General features: G+C 44.7%; 2 protein-coding genes across 3 annotated transcripts in view; both read right to left on the bottom strand.

The window, feature by feature from the left end:
* The window catches only part of LOC108159266 (probable RNA methyltransferase bin3), a 42510-nt gene that overhangs the window by 13588 nt on the left and 11562 nt on the right, over positions 1-17360 (bottom strand). The gene's annotated exons all lie outside the window — the stretch shown is intronic.
* On the bottom strand, positions 7899-8879 carry LOC117187863 (mitochondrial import receptor subunit TOM40 homolog 1). The gene has a single exon (XM_033390744.1). The coding sequence runs from the start codon at positions 8877-8879 to the stop codon at positions 7899-7901; it is 981 nt and encodes a 326-aa protein (XP_033246635.1).

The raw sequence follows: 17360 nt of genomic DNA, 5'->3' as shown, positions 1-17360 counted from the left end.
TTAAAAGTTTTTAAAAAATTATAAAAAAAAATATCGTATTTAAAAAGTTTAATATAAAAAAAAACCTTATGAAAAAACCATATTTAAATGTTAAAAAATGTTAATCTATGAGAAAAAGTTGTTTTGGCTACAGGCGTAAAAAAAAAAAAATTCACTTCTGTAATCGGCCCTATTGTATCAAATATCCATCACTGGGCGCTGAGCAAATGGTGGTGCCTCCTCTGTCTTTCAATGTCACTACTACTGTTTTGCTCTCCTCAAAAAGCCTTCCTGCCTTCCTCCTTTTTTTTTGCATTTATTGTATTCTCTTCCGTAAAAGAGATCTTTTATATTTCGTTCTACTTTCGGCCTGAATGGAAAAGGCGCAACCCTAAAAATGCCCTCAACTGTAAATTTCTGCAGTCAACTGACATTTTTCCTTATGTATTTCATTTTTCCTCCTTCTTTCCCTTTTCCTATGCCATCGCCATCGTCATCGCCTTCCTGCCCAGCCTTCGTGCTGCTGTTTATCCTTTCGTTTCGACTCAAACAAGCTTTTGTGTAATTTAATTGCCGAGGTCACCGCAGGGAAAGGGGGGTTCCATTGGGTTGGATTGGGTTTCGCGTTGGGTGTTTTTGGGGTAGGCATCGCATCAGTTCCATCGGCTGCTAAAAGGGTTAGTTGTTGGCCCTTTTTTTGTGCCTGGGCTTAGGGTTGGACAGGACATCCTTGAATTTATGCACAGAATTATTTTAAATGATTAATAAGGAAGAGGAAGAGAGAAAGAGAAAGAGGGAGAAAGAGAGTTGCTCGAAAGAAGAGCTGGCCAAAAAGTTTACAATGTTCGACAAATCAGTGGCAACAAGTTCAGAGAACAGAGAACAGGCAACAGCACTCTCCCTTTCTCTCTCCCTCTCTCTCTTGCACTCAAACGCGTCACTTGCCTCACACTCAAAGAGTACATGCCTTCAAGGGTGTAGTGGGGTAGTGGGGGGTGGAGGGTTTGCGCTGATGCCGCAAAATGCACTAATGCATGCAGATGCATATCTTATGATCCTTGGCCGCTTGTTTGCATCAAAATGTTGCACCCACCGACACCTCTTCTAACATTAACAAACACCCCCAAACACACACACTTTGCATTCTCTCTAGTTTCGCTCGACTCAAAAATAAAAAGAGTTTTCAATGCCACTTGAATCGGAGCTTAGTTCCCCCCTCCACACCCCCCGTAGCGTTATCGTTTCACACTCTTGTACTCGACACACACACACACACACAACCATCAGCGAGAAGGAGGGAGGGAGAGAGGGAGAGAGGGAGAGGCAAAGTGGGACAAAGCAGAGCAAAGCATGCCAAAAACAAGAACCACTGGAAGTGCGAATGGGGAGCAAAGGAGAAGCCGAATGAGAGGAGAACAAAACAAAAAATCCAAAATGCAACTTAACGGTTATAAATATGTATCCACACATTATATAGTACATATGTATGTACACACTCGTACAAGAGGTGCACCCGGCTTCCAAATGGTTTCGTTTCTTTTCTTTAGATTCCCCTTCGACGACACCCTTCGCAAATGTTCGTGGCGTGGCTTTTACTCTGTCCGTTATATTTTGAAAGATGGTTTAAGATATGGCATAAGGCATTAAAGCGCTGTTCTATGGCTCTCTGTCCCTCCCCCCCCCCCCATGCCACGTCTCTGCCTACTGCCTACGCTTTTTTCGGTCTAAAGAATCCCACAATAAAATACAAAGCCAAATCAATATACATTGCCTGAGCATGATACATTAAATGGTCTTTGATATAGGAACAATCGGTGGAATCCATATCTCATTCAAATTGAATCAATATCGAGCGGGATCTTCAAGAGGGTATCTAAAGCTTCCATAAAAGGAAAAGCTATCCATCCTTACTTTCTTGTTGTTGTTGCTGGCGTTCCCCCCACTCTCCTCTCCTTCTCCGCTTTCCACTTTCCACTCTCCGCTATTTGTCTGCTGTTACGCGACTGTTACTATCTCCAGTTGCTGTTGCTGTTGCTGTTGATGCTTTTCCTCCACTGTACCCTAGGTCTAGTTCTAGTTTTTGTTGTTTCTTCCTCTTCGTTACCACTCCCCTCTCCTGGTTGCATTTTAAGTTTTAAGGCCAACTACCAGGCCAGACACGTACTTTCTTTCTTCTTTCTTCCATGCAATTCAATTCGAATCCAAAGCGATGCCGATGCCGATGCCATGCGATGCGATGCCAAGTCAACTTTTCTCCTCTGGCTTGAATGCGAGTATCTATGCTATCCCTCTCTCTCTCTCTCTTTGCCTATGCTCTCTCTTTCTCTCTCCCTCTGAATGTGTGTGTGTTTGTGCTCTCCTTGTTGTTGTTGGTTTGTTTAAACAACAGTTTTTGGCTTTTACGTCTGAACTGTTGCTCCATGGAATGAGAGGATAGACCTCTCGCTTGCTGCTGGCTGCGGGGTGGGGGGTGGGTGGCTGGGGGTAGTGGGGGCCAAAGGAAAAGCAATTTCGTGTACCCATTCCCGCGAACTCGACTCTACAAAGCAGAGTGGATTGCAATTGTGGAACTAGTCTGGGATTGCAATTTGAATATATGCAGGGGGGCAGGAAAGGGGCGGGGATGGGACAGGGATAGGAGCAGGGATGGGGCAGGGGTAGAAGATTGAAGTGGTCCGAAAAACCTATTCATATTTGGGTGGGGAGGGGGGGGCGATTGAAATGAAATGAGTCTGAAAGATTAAAAGGATTGAAATGAATGTAAGCTGTGCACAAGTCCTCTTCCAATAACCAAATAAATATATTTATCAAATTCAAGATCTTCATTTTTGAACTGGTTCCGGGTTCACAGTGATGTATTTTTTCCCTTGATTATTATTCTTTTGCCTCTCTCTCTCTCTATCTCTCTTTATGGCAGTTATGTATCGAAGCGACGCTTGAAAATGGAAAATGAAAACCCAAAAACAAACTCAAGAAAAGCTGAGTCGTTCACTCGTCGTGGCAGGGGTTGAAGGTCAAATTGTGCTCCTCCTCCTCCACGCAAGCCCTGATTTCTGCTCTCCATCTCTCTGTCTCTCTCTTTCTTTGTTTGTTCCCCTCTTTATTGCTCTGTTTCTTCTGCCTAACTGATTTCTAAGGTGCTTATAATCGTTAGAGAGAGCACGCGAATGGGGGGGGGGGGGGCTGGTGTGTGTGGGAGGAGTGTTATTGCTGTTGAAAACCAAACTAAGTGGAAAAATAAGTAGCAAGAAAATTATGATATGCGAATACCACCAAAAAAAAAAAAAAGAAAGAAGAAAAATTCAACCCAAAATCGATAGATGAGGGTCAAAACCATAAACCCTCTCTATACCCTACCCATTTACAGGGTATACCATAATTACTTACTGCCTCTTTCCGTTTAAGTGTTGAGAAATACAGAAATAAATCCACTTGGATGACAATGAAATACCCAAAAAAATAGATTCCCAACGAAACATTTCGAATATGTTCGAAATGTGGAAAATGTTCAAACTTTTTTCATGCCACGGAATTTAGTGCAAATAAAATGCGACAAATAAATGCAAGAAAAAGTGGATCAAGAGGCACGAGAGGGGGAGGGGGAGGGGGGTAGAAAATGTATATTAAATATAGGCCTCGACAGCAGCAGAAACAACAATAGTTTTCTGTGCCATGTTTCCGTCTGTTTTGTTCCACTGTCTGTTCCGGTTTTTGTGTATTTGTCCCACTGTCTGTTAGCCCTGTTTGTGTCCGTCTTTCCGTCCCACTGTCGAGCTGTCTGGCACATGTTTCACAAACAAATGAATTCGTTCAAATTTATAGTGCACATGCAAAAAGCATCAGAGCAGGGGACGAGAGCCAGGAACAGGTCACAAGAGACACAATATAGAGACAGAGAGAGAGAGACAGAGAGAGACAGAGAGAGCGAGAGAGACTGAGAGGTGGAGTCGAGTGGGGGGCAAATTGTTGGTTTAAATGGAAATCAAATTGAAATCATACCAATAAATGAGGAGGAGAAGAATGAATGCCGAAAAACAACGGGAGAGAAAAACTAGACAGAAGAGGTGGAGAGAGATTGCATTGCTGTTTACGCTCTATTAAGCAGCTGAGAGAGAGAGGGAGAGAGAGAGAGAGAGAGACGCCACCAATAAAATGGAACACAAAAGAGATCCGATACGAATGAGACCGCCAATCGGTTCCAGCACCCGGGGACAGGCGCATGGCAGAACCATAAAAGGTACGCGCCACCAAACCCCATATCCAGTGGCACAATTAGTACCTCCCCTCCCCTACCGCACCTCTCTAGAGGTGCAGAGTGCACACAGAAAGGGGGGAGAGGGGGGAGAGCGAGTGGGGACACCCATTGTTCAGTATATTGGAGGGTTTGGCATCCCCACATTCATGAAGAGAGGCTCTTGCCTACCAAAAGCTCTTTAGTTAGGCGCCTGAATGGATCATCACCCGCGTTGCCGGGGTCTGTGCCGGGGTCTCTGCGCCGCCTTTATCCTCTAGCCAAATGCATTTATGATATCAAATCCCCCATCGTTTCCGATTCCGATACGATTGACCCGTGTGCAGCACCTTTGAACCCACACACACAGGCCCACATCTCTCCTCTTTTGAATTTGAGCCACCACTCGGAAATGGCACACACTTGATGGGGGGTCAATGATTCACACAGGGGTCTGACATAGCCCAACACGTACTCGAAAGCTCCGTACTCCGACGGTTGTGTACTCTGTGCAGTGTCCGAGCCGAAAATTTCGGTTTTCTTTTCGCGCTCACTCTCCTTTATTTGATTTTCTGGTGGAGTGAACGAGAGAGCAAGACTCGATATATCCAGAGAGGCTTCCTGTTGTGCCTTTGACTCCCTCTCTCTTTTGCAAAGTCGTGAGCAGGAACACCTCGATTCCCATCAATTTTCCCTAGCGTTTTGGCCAATTAACTTGGGCTATCATAAATCTGTTACGACCAACCTCATTGTTCATTCCACTTAATATCACCAAAAACTGAGACAAGGAGCCCCCAGGGGAGGGGGCGAGAGGCAGCTCCAACTAGAGAGAGAGAGAGAGAGAGAGAGAAAACAAAAGAAGGGGCCAGGGACCGCCTCCTCCTCCTTCTGTAGAACAGAATCCACCCACAAATATGCTTTGAGGCCTTTTCCTTTTGGCCTCTTTCGATTGTTTTTGGCTTTTATCAGCATCTGTAGATTTCGACTCTTTTTTTTTGTATTTTAATTTATTGCTCAGTTTTTTTTTATGGCCAGTCTTGTATGGTATGATTTTTACGAGTATTATTTAATAATGCATCTCGTTTGCCATTTGCAAAAACAATTTTTTTTTTCGTTTCGGTTTCGGGTTGAATTTCTGTGTGAAGGTCGCTGCTTCGATGTAACCAGCCCCCTGGCCTGCCCTGCCCTGCCCTGCCCACCCCTTCCCTCCCCCTCCTCTGCACCACCCTTTGAAATACGATTCCCGATGAGAGATGAATAAATTATATAAATCTGTTTACCTTTCCGTCTTCGTTGTTGCTGTTTTTGTTGCTGTTTTGGGGGATTATTGATTTTTGGATTACTGAAGCGAATGGAATGTTCGACTAATTACTCAAATTGCCAGAAATCTTGTAATTGGACGAATAATCGCCCTGACAGATTGTGGAGAGGGTGGGAGAGCGGGGTGGAATAATTCAATTGTGGCGATAAACAGTCAAAGGTCAGTCGTTTGGGATACACCAATGAAACCTCTCATATGTCATACCATATACCCCATAGATCTATATGTTCTTAAAAAAAAAGTAAGAGTAAGAGTAAGTAACTTTCATAGTGTAAGTGTAAAGCGATTAAATGCTTATTAAAACAAAACTAATTTCCTAATTACACATCACACAATTTATGGAAACATTACAACAATAAGGCACGCCCACAGCCTTCTCTTTATAAGGAGAGAGAGAGAGATAAAGAGAGAATGGAATGCTTCGAGTACTGTTTGTTTTTGTCCTACCTGCTGTTTGTTTTTGTGCTTCTCTGCATTCCCTAGAAATTGGATAAACCTCAAAAGTTCCGAAATTGTTTATTAACTATTTATGGAAACAAGAAGGGCAGCAAAAGCAGGCCCCCGACTAATTACCAAGCTGATTAAATTGAATTAACTTGGCCAGACACACACACACAAGCCCATAAACCACACATGTAGTTACACACACACACACACACACAAACACCAAGCAGATACAAACACCTCTTCAATGGAGCGATAGAGAGGGTGGGAAAGAAGGGAGGGAGGAACACACAAGGCAATTCTTGAGCTCCTGAATTGCTACACACACACACACACATGCACACACACATACATGCACATTTCAAGCTAATGAGAATTGCCAAATGCGATAAGGAATTTTCCACTCAATTCTGGCAAAACAGAAGATTGATACAAAGGGAAAACCCTGCATTTTGTATGCAAATTTTGCAATTTTTAAATTACTTAAAGGCACAAAATTCCCACAAAATTAACAGAAATTCAATTGGCACCAGACCAGAGACCGGCAGCAATCTAAAATAAATTATCTTTGTAGCAAGTTCTAGGTAAATCCTGGGATACTTTCCTCGAGGAAATCCTAATTTATGATTATAAAAGGTATCAATCAGTCGCCACAAACACGTGGCGGCCCTGTTGGCCTGTTAGTGCCTATTAATTAATGATGAAACACACACAAAAACACTTTTCAGGCCAGGGAGATGTCAAGCGGAAGCACAGCTTCCTGCGACGGAGATACAGAGGGGCACCCAAGGCTAAAGGACAACCACACGAGAGAGAGAGAGAGAGAGAGAGAGAGGGAGAGTACACCCAGACACCCACTAAAACCCATCCACTGGGCAATGGGGGAGTGGGGGTGGGAGTAGCCAAAGCAAAGGCTATCTCCTCTCTGACAACTTTCGCACGTCGCTGAACTTTGGCCCCGCCATTGTTTGGCATCGAATATCTCTCTTCTCTAGTATATATATATATGGATATTTATGTCTGTAAATAGTAGCCTTTTAATTAACACACAAGCAAGCAGGCAACGAGTGTGTCTAGACTAGACGATACCCTCTAAATACCCTCTGCGGCAGCTCTCTGGATTCCTTTTAGCCTGGAGTTTCCTGTGGGAAATGGACTTGGGTCTTGAGTCTCCCAAATCAATGGAAGTAATGCCCATACCCGTACTGCTTGCATCCTTTGCTTTTCCATTCAGATCTGTGTTGTACTTTTTCAAAAAAAAAAACACACAAATGAAATGTGTTTTGTGTTTTTCCTTTTTCCTGCATGCACTTTTCGTGAAAAGTTTCGCAAATCGTGCACTTTAAACCCGAAAAGCGGATGAAAAGCGTGCGTGTGGAGTGGTGGGGAGTGCTAATGCCTTTCACGGATACGCTTTGCATTCGAGCCGCCATTTTGTATTGACCTTGAATGGGGCATAAACGGAAGGCAGCCCGGCGGTGGGGTGCTGCGGGCTGCCTGATGGAGTGCCAGGGCAGTGCTGCTGATTGAAAGTCAATGCAGTGCAAAGGGATTGATGGGATTCCTGATGATGATTTCATGTACAGTCTCGCCATTAGCTTGAATCATTTTTGCAGTTCGTCAGCGGCTGATGGCTGATGGCCTTAAATTTTTGATTGAAACGGATGCGGAAATAAAGGTCACGGGTCATATAGTACATATGATCCACATAATCCACAGGCCCACCATGGAGGTTTTAAGGCTATCGTTTTTATAGTCGATATTCTCTCCCTCTCCAAAATTATTGATGGATCCCTCGAAGGAACGCAACAACAATCGCATGTTTTTGAGTGGATTTTTGTTCGATTTTTGTTTAGGCCAAACTCCAACAAATTTAATTTGAAAAAAAAAGACAAGCAGTATTTTTGGCATAGTTTTGAGCCATCAGCCAATGACCAGCCCCGCTCCGATTTTAAAGCGGCCCGTTTTGTGCTGCATGCAACCAGAGAGCAGAAACGTGAAGGGGGAGTGCTTTAGCCGCTTCTCGAGCTCCCCGCAGACGCGCCACTTGGTGTCGAGGCTGGCGCGGAACTGAACGTCCCCCTTTTTTAACTTCGCCTGATAGGAGATCGTTGCCATCGAGGCCATCGTGCGCAGACAGGTCTCCACCTCAAATCCGATCTGCAGCTGTTCGCTGCACTTCCGATAGTGCCCCAGATGGATGCCCGGCGGCCCGATTTTGGCGCAGGACATCGACTGGCCGTTGTCGTAGCGACCCAACAGCGAGACGATGGCCTTCTGGCCGCCCGGCACATTGTAGCCGCACTGGTAGGCCAACTCCGAGCCGACGGCCCAGCGGGGGGAGACGGACTGGAGGAGGCTGGCCACGATCATGCCGCAGCGAGTGGCGAGTCCGGGCGAGGACATAGTCAGCGAGAGCGTACAGTCGCCGCCGCGGTAGTCGGCCGTCGCCTGGCTGGGCGTGTTCTGAACGCCCGGCTGGAACTCGGCGCAGATCCTGCACCGCAATCGCTTCGAGACCTGATGGATGACGTTGCAGTTGAGATTGCCCTGTCCGTCGAGGTCGGCCTGCAGCACGGGGTACGTTTCGGTGGCGGTGTGCCTCTTGGTGCCCGCGTAGATGCTCTGGAAGTGGTAGCTGGGCGACGTGTTGTTTATGTGGAGCGTGTGCGAGATCAGAAAGTGGTTGCTCAGCGCCTTGGTCAGCATTATCGTGGCGCCCTCGAAGCAGTTCGGCTGTGTCTCGCGCACCTTGTTGAACAGCTCCTCCACCGTACCGGGATTCTCCAGGGACTCGGGCTTCGGCGGGGTCGGCTTCTGCCAGTACTGGTACGATGAAGGAGGAGGAGGAGGCGGCGGCGGTGGCGGCGGTGGCGGCTGGCGACCACTCGATGCAAACACCATCTCGGATCAAAATATAACGTTCAAAAATATATTTGTACACGTTTGTAAAAAATATTTTGTGCAGGACATTCCAGAGACTAGTCCACACTGAGACGAAAAAATGTTTTGAATGGAAGGCAAATGAAAATTGACACAAGAAACACACATCGCATTTTTCAGCACTGAAAATAGTGTCAATAAGTGTTTGAGAATGCTCTTTGAAGCCAGAAAACTCTCAGCAGGTGTCAAAGAACGAATATATTTATTATATTTACACATAAATTGAATTTTAATTACGAAACTACACAAGAAACCCCAAACAGCGAGAGAGCGAGGGAGCGAGAGAGACGGATGGCAGGGGAAACCGCTATAACCGCAACACGTTGCTGCCTCGAAAATGGAGAATAATTGCACAGCACAGTGGCTGGCGGCTCTCCTCCACATTCTCTTCTTTCGTGTGTCACCTGTGTGTCCCTTGTTTGGCTTCTGCCACTTTTGTTCTGCTGTTAATTCCTTCCAAGGACTCTAATCCATAACTCATTGGACGAAAGAAGGCCAGCAGCAACTAGATCCTATCCTATGGATAGAATTCTATTAGATGAAAGACGACCGTCCACAAAAGCTTATCCGAGGTTCGAGATTGTTAATCATCTCTCGTCCAGTGTCCAGGGAGGGAAAACACAAAATGAAGTTTTGGCTTCCCACACTTCAGCTGGGCAAGCAGTGGCCAAGCAGTGTCACAATCCACCGCTCTTTGCTCTCTCGTTCTACAATGTGTGTGTGTGTGTGTGGGTGTGTGTGTGCACTATTAATTTTTGCTCATTTAACTAACGGAACATATTAAATGCACGCGCGCTCTACGCTAGAGAGCGCCAGCCACAAATGTAAGCAGTGGGAGGGAGGGAGGAAGGGAGGGAGGGAGGCAACGCCTCATTAATGGCACGCCATTTCCATTTTTCTCTCCATGGATTTCCCCTCCCCCCCCCCTTGGCCACTACTCCTGGCCTTTTTTAAAGGTTACTTCCTTAAATGGTCCCCCTGCCCCTGCCACCACCCACAGGGCAACCAATCTTCCTTCTCTCTTTGTCGATATTTATGTGCCCCCGGAATTTATTAGCTTTTGGAGTTGGATATTTATGGGGAAAATGAGTGTAAAGCAGGGAGCAGGAAAAGTGTCTGCGAGAGCGAGGGGCAATGTGTGGCAAGGCCATTTCGTTGGGGCAGGATGTGGGGATGTAGTAGGGGTAGTAGAACTCGGCTAATGTCAACTTTACTTCATAAAATGCTGTCACACACACACACACACACACACAAGTGTCAGTCAAGTGCTGCTCCCCGAGTGTCGAGTTTTGGTCAAGGACAGGGACAGCGATAGGCCCACAACTGCCGCTTAAAGATACTTAAATATAAACGAAAAAGATACAAATAAACTGAATGGAAATGGACAACACCAAGTCCCCAACTTTTTCCCGACTAAAAAGGTTTTCTTTTTTTTTAACTAAAAGCTGTTTTCCTGGTCTAAAAACTTTTTTGTTTGTTCGTTCGTTCGTTACATTTCCATTTCCATTTCCGTTTCCACCTCAATAATTGACAACTTTTCAGTTAATCAGCAATAATATGAATTATAAAGTTGTAAACAAACTTTGACGATGATCATCCGCCATTGAGGGTTTGTCGTGTCGGTCGTGTAGGATTCGTTAACATAACTTTTAGCTACTTACAGGAAAATCCGATTAAAGTGTGTGTGTGTGTGTGTGTGTGTGTGTGTGGGGGGGGAGGGGCCACATACCACACAGACCTAATACACTTTTGGCCCAGAATCAGAAAAGCAAAAGTCAAGCAACTTCATTTTAGCCGAGAAAACGCACTAAAACAAACTTCGTCTCCACTACGACAGCCCCCCCCCCCCCCCGCCACTCTCTCACTCCCCTATATACATGTACATATAAACCCTATATATATATATATATATATATACATAAAAGCCTCATTGACTTGACGATACAGCAACAACAGAATCCAAACTTTTGCTACAAACTTCCACTAGTTCTAGGGCGAGAGAGAGAGAGAGAGAGAGAGAGAGAGAGAGAGATAGGGGGGTGTGGCTTGAGGGACAGAGATTCTGGTTGGAAAAGTTACTAAGAAAATATGTCTACACTTGCCGAGGACATCCGCTTGCTTTCCGTTTTTGGAGACGCAGCGCATAGCGTGTCAGGAGTGGAGCAGGCAGCGGAAACAATGAGTGAATGGCTGGTGCAGGGGGGGTGCAGGGGGGGGGTGCCGCAGCGGGAGGTGTAAGTAGAGAAGACTGTTCGTACAACAAAAGCTAATAAACGCACGGGCCATACACTGAGCCATACACTGAGAAAAAGCAATCAAATGGGAGAACTTTTGGCACAAAACTGAAGGAAAATCTGGCAATATTTAAGTGGAATCCCCTTTTATTTTTCCGGTGTACGCGTGTGGGTGTGTGTGTGTGTTTGGGTTCGTTCGCAGGACACGCATTCATTGTGTCTCATTTGCGAGAGCTCCGCCATTGAATGCAAATGGCGCAAAATTCAAATTACAAACCAACAATTTCCGCAAAATGTTGCTCCCAGTGGAGCTCCCCCTCCCCCACAGCCAATCGTGCCACACTCTTTGTTTCCTCTCATGTACAGTTAATTGCATGTTTTATGAGTGGGTGGATGGGTGTGGTGGAGCACTAGCACAGCCCTCTCAGCGCCCCCAAGAGGTAAATATTGCTGGTTCTACACGCATAAATATTTATTCCATTTTTGCATAATTCTTTGGGATATTTTATTTTGATTTTTTCCGTATTTATTGCACCAATTAATTGTTTACAAATTCTGTTAAAAGATACACACAAAAAATGCTTGCAAATAAATGATAAATTCCAGTTTTCCTGTTTTCCTTCCGCCTCGTTTCCCCCCTGCCACGGCAGCACAGTGAACCTGTTTATTTGGCTTTTCTTTTGCCATTTCTTTTGCCTTTTTTCCCCGAAGCAAGCTCAAGTGCCTCCATCCCTGCTCTCTGCCTTTTCTCGAAACAGAAACAGACAATCAGAGGGTACCAAGGGGGACACGGACACGGACAAGGGCAGGAGGACGACAGACGATGCCATAAATGGTATTTCATTATCAAATAAATTCTCAAGAAGAACGCAGCTTTCCCTCTACAAAATCGAAATCAATAACCGCCACTTGCAACACCTACTCGTACTCGTACTCGTATTCCCCCCTCCCCCCCTTCGTCCTTCCTGCCACTTCCGCTCTGTCCGTATAAGCCGCTTCTACTGCTGGATCCCCCGTTCCGTTTAAAGCGTGGAAAAAATGAAACCCAATAAGGCGCAAGTGTATGAAAAAATTTACATTAATTTCAATATGCCACAGGAAAAAGAAAACAACAACAAAGTGAAACATGTGAAATTGCTACAGACGGGACAAGGGACGGGAGGGAGGGAGATATTCGACGGGAAGTTACCCCTTTAGGGTCAAAGAAATATGCAAAAAGTATGAAAAATAGCTGAGGGTCGTCTCATTGACTTGCCTACTCATAGAGATGCATAAATTTAAACTGTTTTACAAAGTGTTATACTGTTATACAGAACTTAAACTAATTTAATTAAATTTCTTATATATTGGCGTACAACATTAAAACTGTTATATCTCCCTAGAAACTGTTGTACTTGTGTATAAAATGTTTCCCTCACAGGCAACTGTTCAATTTTACTTTTCTTTAGCACTCTTTAATCCGTTATACTGTTATTCTTTCATTTACATACAAAAATTCGGCTGTTATAAATTATGGGAAAAATCTGTGGCTGTCGTGAAAACCGTACTCTTTTATATGGGGGTTACATACAACAAATCCCCCCCTCGCACCATGCCTCTAGTACAGGGCATCAGCTAAACAGAGAAAAACAAGTCGATGAACAATTTCTCATCTTCATTTCCATAGTAAAAAGCCAGAGCCAACCTCGAAATTTGCATGGATCCCCGACATGCTCTCAGATTGGCCCCTGCCTCTGCCTCTGCCTCTGCCTCTGCCCCGGGCCCCAACAACAGAGAGAACGGAGGATAGCCCGTCCGTCTGTGCCCATGGTATCGTTGTTATTCCTGTTGTTGTTTTTGCTCTGTCTGCTACAGAAAATTACGAATAGGCCTGTAAACAATGGATATGTGTGCTGGGCTGTGCTCTGCTCTGCTGTGCTGTGCTCTGCTGTGCCCAACATCAACTGAATGTAATGCACATTGAGAGACGGGCCAGAATCGAAGGTATGGAAAAGGATGGGGGGGGGGACGCCACAGACGAACGGAGGGGGACAGCATGTCTAACGCGTGGAGTTGACTGTGCCAATTTTTGGGAGGGTTGACGTTCGGTTCGTTATTTTTCCCTGCTTCTGGGTTGTAGTCGTAGTTGAAGGGCAACAGAGTTTTTTTTTTTTGTACAATTTTCCTTCCGATTCGTTGGTTGTTTTCTCTGTTTTCTTTACAGCCAGCAGTGCAGAGCCCAGTTGTTATGGAAAATAAATTGGCCTGAGCTTATTTGGTGGCGCAGGTTGCTCGGATGGCAGCGAAATATGACAAGGACGAGGAAGGAAGAGGAGGCGACTCGGAGGCCACTCGCAGGGAATTGAACCGTTAAAGCATCAACTATCTATACAATGCTTTTTCCTTGTAATATTTCCAATCAAAATTCTTTCCCGTTAACCTTGGCATTAACACACACACCACACACACACACACACACCTCCCTCCCTCCCCGTGCCGGCCATTCTTTTGAGGTGTGACAGGCGACTGTCTGGATGGCAAATCCCTGGTCTTAGCCGAAGAGACTTTATAATTGGAGAGAGGCGGGGCGGGAAATCTCGGACTTTCTGGCTTTAACAAAATGCCGTCGGCATTTGCTTTTCTGCTCTCCCCCTCCTCCCTCTCTTCTTGTGTTTCTTTCTTTGAGTGTGTCTCGTGCCATTTTATTGTTTGCTTTTATTTAAATCATTTCCTCGCGGGGTATTTTTGTTTCTTAGTTGAGGATTTTTATTAGAGCCCCACATGAATGCCATGTCCTTATGCTCCTTCCTCCAATGCCCCGGGGGGGGGGGGGGGGGGGGGGGGGGGGGGGGGGGGGGGGGGGGGGGCGAGAATTCTAGTTGCAGCTCATTCTGTTTGCATTTTTGATTTCTTTGCATATTTTCACATTGTTTGCAAAGGCATTGCATTTCACAGAGGCAGAGACAGAAACAGAGAGCAGAGAGAGGGGTGACAGGGGGAGCAAAGTGTACTCCTCTTCTGTGTGTGTGTGTGTGTGTGTACATATATGTATACTTTTGGCATATTTTGGCACCCCACGACACAACAACAAAAACATTTTGAGGTCTTCAATTAAACAAGAGCTTTTTAAATCGATATTTTGGTGCATAGTCGGGGCGGGGGACACACAGCCTTTCGAAATATTTGCAAATCTCCCACAGCTGACATTAAATATTTTTCCCTCAGTTATCCGATTTTCCTCTTAAACACACACACACACACACACACACACATACACACACGCATAACAGAGATAGTAGAAGACTTTTGTGTCCATGCATTCTCATTTTATTTATTTACTTTACCGCAAATATTATTTTGAAAAATTGCCATGTCTGAAAATCTCTCCAAAGCCCTGTTTTAAGCCATTTATACAGGGGTCGTGAATGTTAAGGGCTTTTATGTGTTTTATTTCTGATTTAACAAGCTCAAAAACTGATGATCAAGTGTTCAACTATTTGGTATTTAGTTTCAATGAGGGAGAACTCTTGCAAATTGGGCAAAAATCAACATTTGAGAGATGTATAATATTTGATATCACATATCGCGCGCACGGCGTCTGTGCCTCTTCCTCTTTCCTCTTTTTCCTCTTCATTGGTTTCCATCTATTGCTGGAAAAGTTGCTCCATTCGTTTTTGGGTTTTTTGTCATTTTCTTCATCTTCTACTATTACTTCTTCTGCATTTATTTTCCCTGCTCTGCTCCTTTTTCTGCTTTTGCTTGTTTTTTTTTTGTGTGTTTCTCCTGGTTTTTTCTTTTGATTTTTTTTTTTTTGTTTTGTTTAATTGACTTGAAAACCAGTTTTATTTGTTTGCAAGCAGCAAAAAAGGCAGCAGCAGGCCGCAGCGGGCCGCAGCGGGCCGCAGCAGCAACAAGCATTAAAAGCAAATATAAATTGTGTACCGTACCGCACACCGCACTGCTTGCTGGGGCACGAGATCTCCCGCCTCCTGCTTCGTTTTATACCCTCTAATATATTTGTACTAGAATTTCGATGGGAAAAGTTGATTTATTTATGTATCCCTCAGAGGCCCCTCGTTTCAAATCTATATATCCCTATAAATCCCCGCAAAGAATATCTCATTTCCAAGGGTATCAAAGCTTCCATAAGGTTTGACCCGCCATCTCCGCTGTTACCTCTTTTTCGTCGCGCACACAACCACATACCCAGCCACAGACACAGATAGTCTCAGAGAGAGAGAGAGTGAGAGAGGGGCACAGCGAGAGATGGCTGGTTGCGCTCTTTTTTTCTTATCATAATGCGATTATTTTTGGGCTGCGTATAAAAATAAAAGTATAGAACTTTTATGTGTGTGTCCGTCTCTCTCTCTCTCCCCCTTTCAATGTCCGACTGTGGTCTGCTGTCTGCTTGCTTTGTGCACGTGTGTGTGTGCGTGAGCGAGCTCAAAAGCTAGCGGAGCTTTAAACTCGTTATTGCCCGTGTGTCGCTAAGCAGCTTCATTCTTGCGGGCCGCCGGCGATCTCTCCCCAACACATTCGCCTCTCCCGATGCTGCTGAGAGTCTGTTCTGTTCTGTTCTGCTCTGTTCTTTTTTTTCGGTCCCCCCCCCCCCCCTCCCGACCGACAACCATATTGTGTTCTGTTCTTTAATGTTGCTTTTAATTAGAAATTAGTTCTGCTTCATTAAAATTGTTTTTTTTTTTTTTCAGTGTGCAAAATGCCGCTGCTCCTAGAAAATAGAGAAAGAGATGGAAGCTGCTTGGACAGTGCCAGTATAGAGAGAGAGAGGGAGATAGCAGCCGTCGCTTTCAGACATTTGTTGTGATTAATTAAGGCAACATAATTTGATTTTTTTTTTTTTTCTTTTTGACTTAGTTTTTTCCACTTTTTTAATCGCAAGAATTTTTCGTCTGTTTTTTTTTGTTGCACATGGAGCGTGCGTCAAATGCGCTGGCCATGTCTAATTTATGCAAATTTAATTGCCGCCAGACATTTTAATGAAATTGAAATAGACCTCCTCCATCCATCCCCACCCACTGCGGATGGGGGTGAGCAGGCCATTGGGGCAAGATGGAGCGTGCTCGTCGTGGGGGCGTTGCCTGTGCTGGTAATTTTTTGTATAATTCGAGATTCTGGGCCACAGATTGCAAATTATTGGGGTCAAACGACTTGATTTCAACGAATTTCAAAGCAAACTTAGGCACATTTTTTAGCAACGTTGTTAAACAGTTTAATGAGCGATAATTCAGTTTCGCAAAGTGTCTTGCCCTTAGAGGCAATTATTTGAATCATAAAAGTTCGCCAGCGTTGAAATTCTACGAAACAATTGTAAAATCATAAACGTTAGAAGAGGCATTAGACAATTCAATTAGTTGGAATACTATCGATTATAATAGCTTGGGAAAAGTGTTTTGCTTTCAAAGAAACTGGAAAACGTGGAAATTTTCTAAAACTAGTGCTAAAAAAAATCGATCAACTTTAGCAACGTTGTGAAATTGTTAATTTTTCAACAAAAACATTCCGTAAATTGTAAAATTCTTTTCCGTGAAGTTTGGCAACGTTGCCCGATCAATAGTGCAATACTTTTCACTCGAGAAATTTGGCAACGTTGTGTGTCACTTACTAGCTCCATAAACAAATCCAAATGGGAATCATTTAGGCATGAAGCAAACGGCATAGATCATCTACTAACATGGCTTGACCAATGAAGTGTGGCAACGCTGCAGCTCGAAGCGACTGTACAGATCATTGGCTTGCAAATTATTCTCTTTTCGCTTTCTCGTTCAGCACTCAATAGGCAATTATTTTGACCTCTGAAGTTTGACAGCACTGCAACAGGCACCGTAGTAGACTCGACTCTGCACATTTCACCCTAGAAGTGTGGCAACAGTGCAATTTGCGGGTCACTTCTAAGATCACTTAACAGACAAATTGTTTGCCACCTTTCCCCTCCCTCCCCCAACCAATCGCCTACCGCCACAAAGCAATGCCAACTCCCAAGGGGCTCGTCACCGTCACCGTCACCGTCACCTGGGCCCCGAGCAGCCAATCCCCGTGACTGGCACATTAGGATTTAATCACTAATTAAATATCAGTTAAGTTATAAGCCAGCCATGTCCATCCAGAAATCCATCCATTTATCTGGGAGAATGAATCCGCGGTATTTCCTCCCACTCCGACACACACACACACACACACACACACACACACACGCACACGACAAGCACAC

Source organism: Drosophila miranda, chromosome 3 (genome assembly GCF_003369915.1).
Source record: "Drosophila miranda strain MSH22 chromosome 3, D.miranda_PacBio2.1, whole genome shotgun sequence".
Lineage (NCBI taxonomy): Eukaryota > Metazoa > Arthropoda > Insecta > Diptera > Drosophilidae > Drosophila > Drosophila miranda.
The sequence above is the reverse complement of the archived record's forward strand: the minus strand, read 5'-3'. Positions and strand labels throughout refer to the sequence as shown.

What these genes read in the sequence shown, in the direction of transcription:
- LOC117187863 (XM_033390744.1), bottom strand. Translation starts at nt 8,879, where the DNA reads ATGGTGTTTGCATCGAGTGGTCGCCAGCCGCCACCGCCGCCACCGCCG.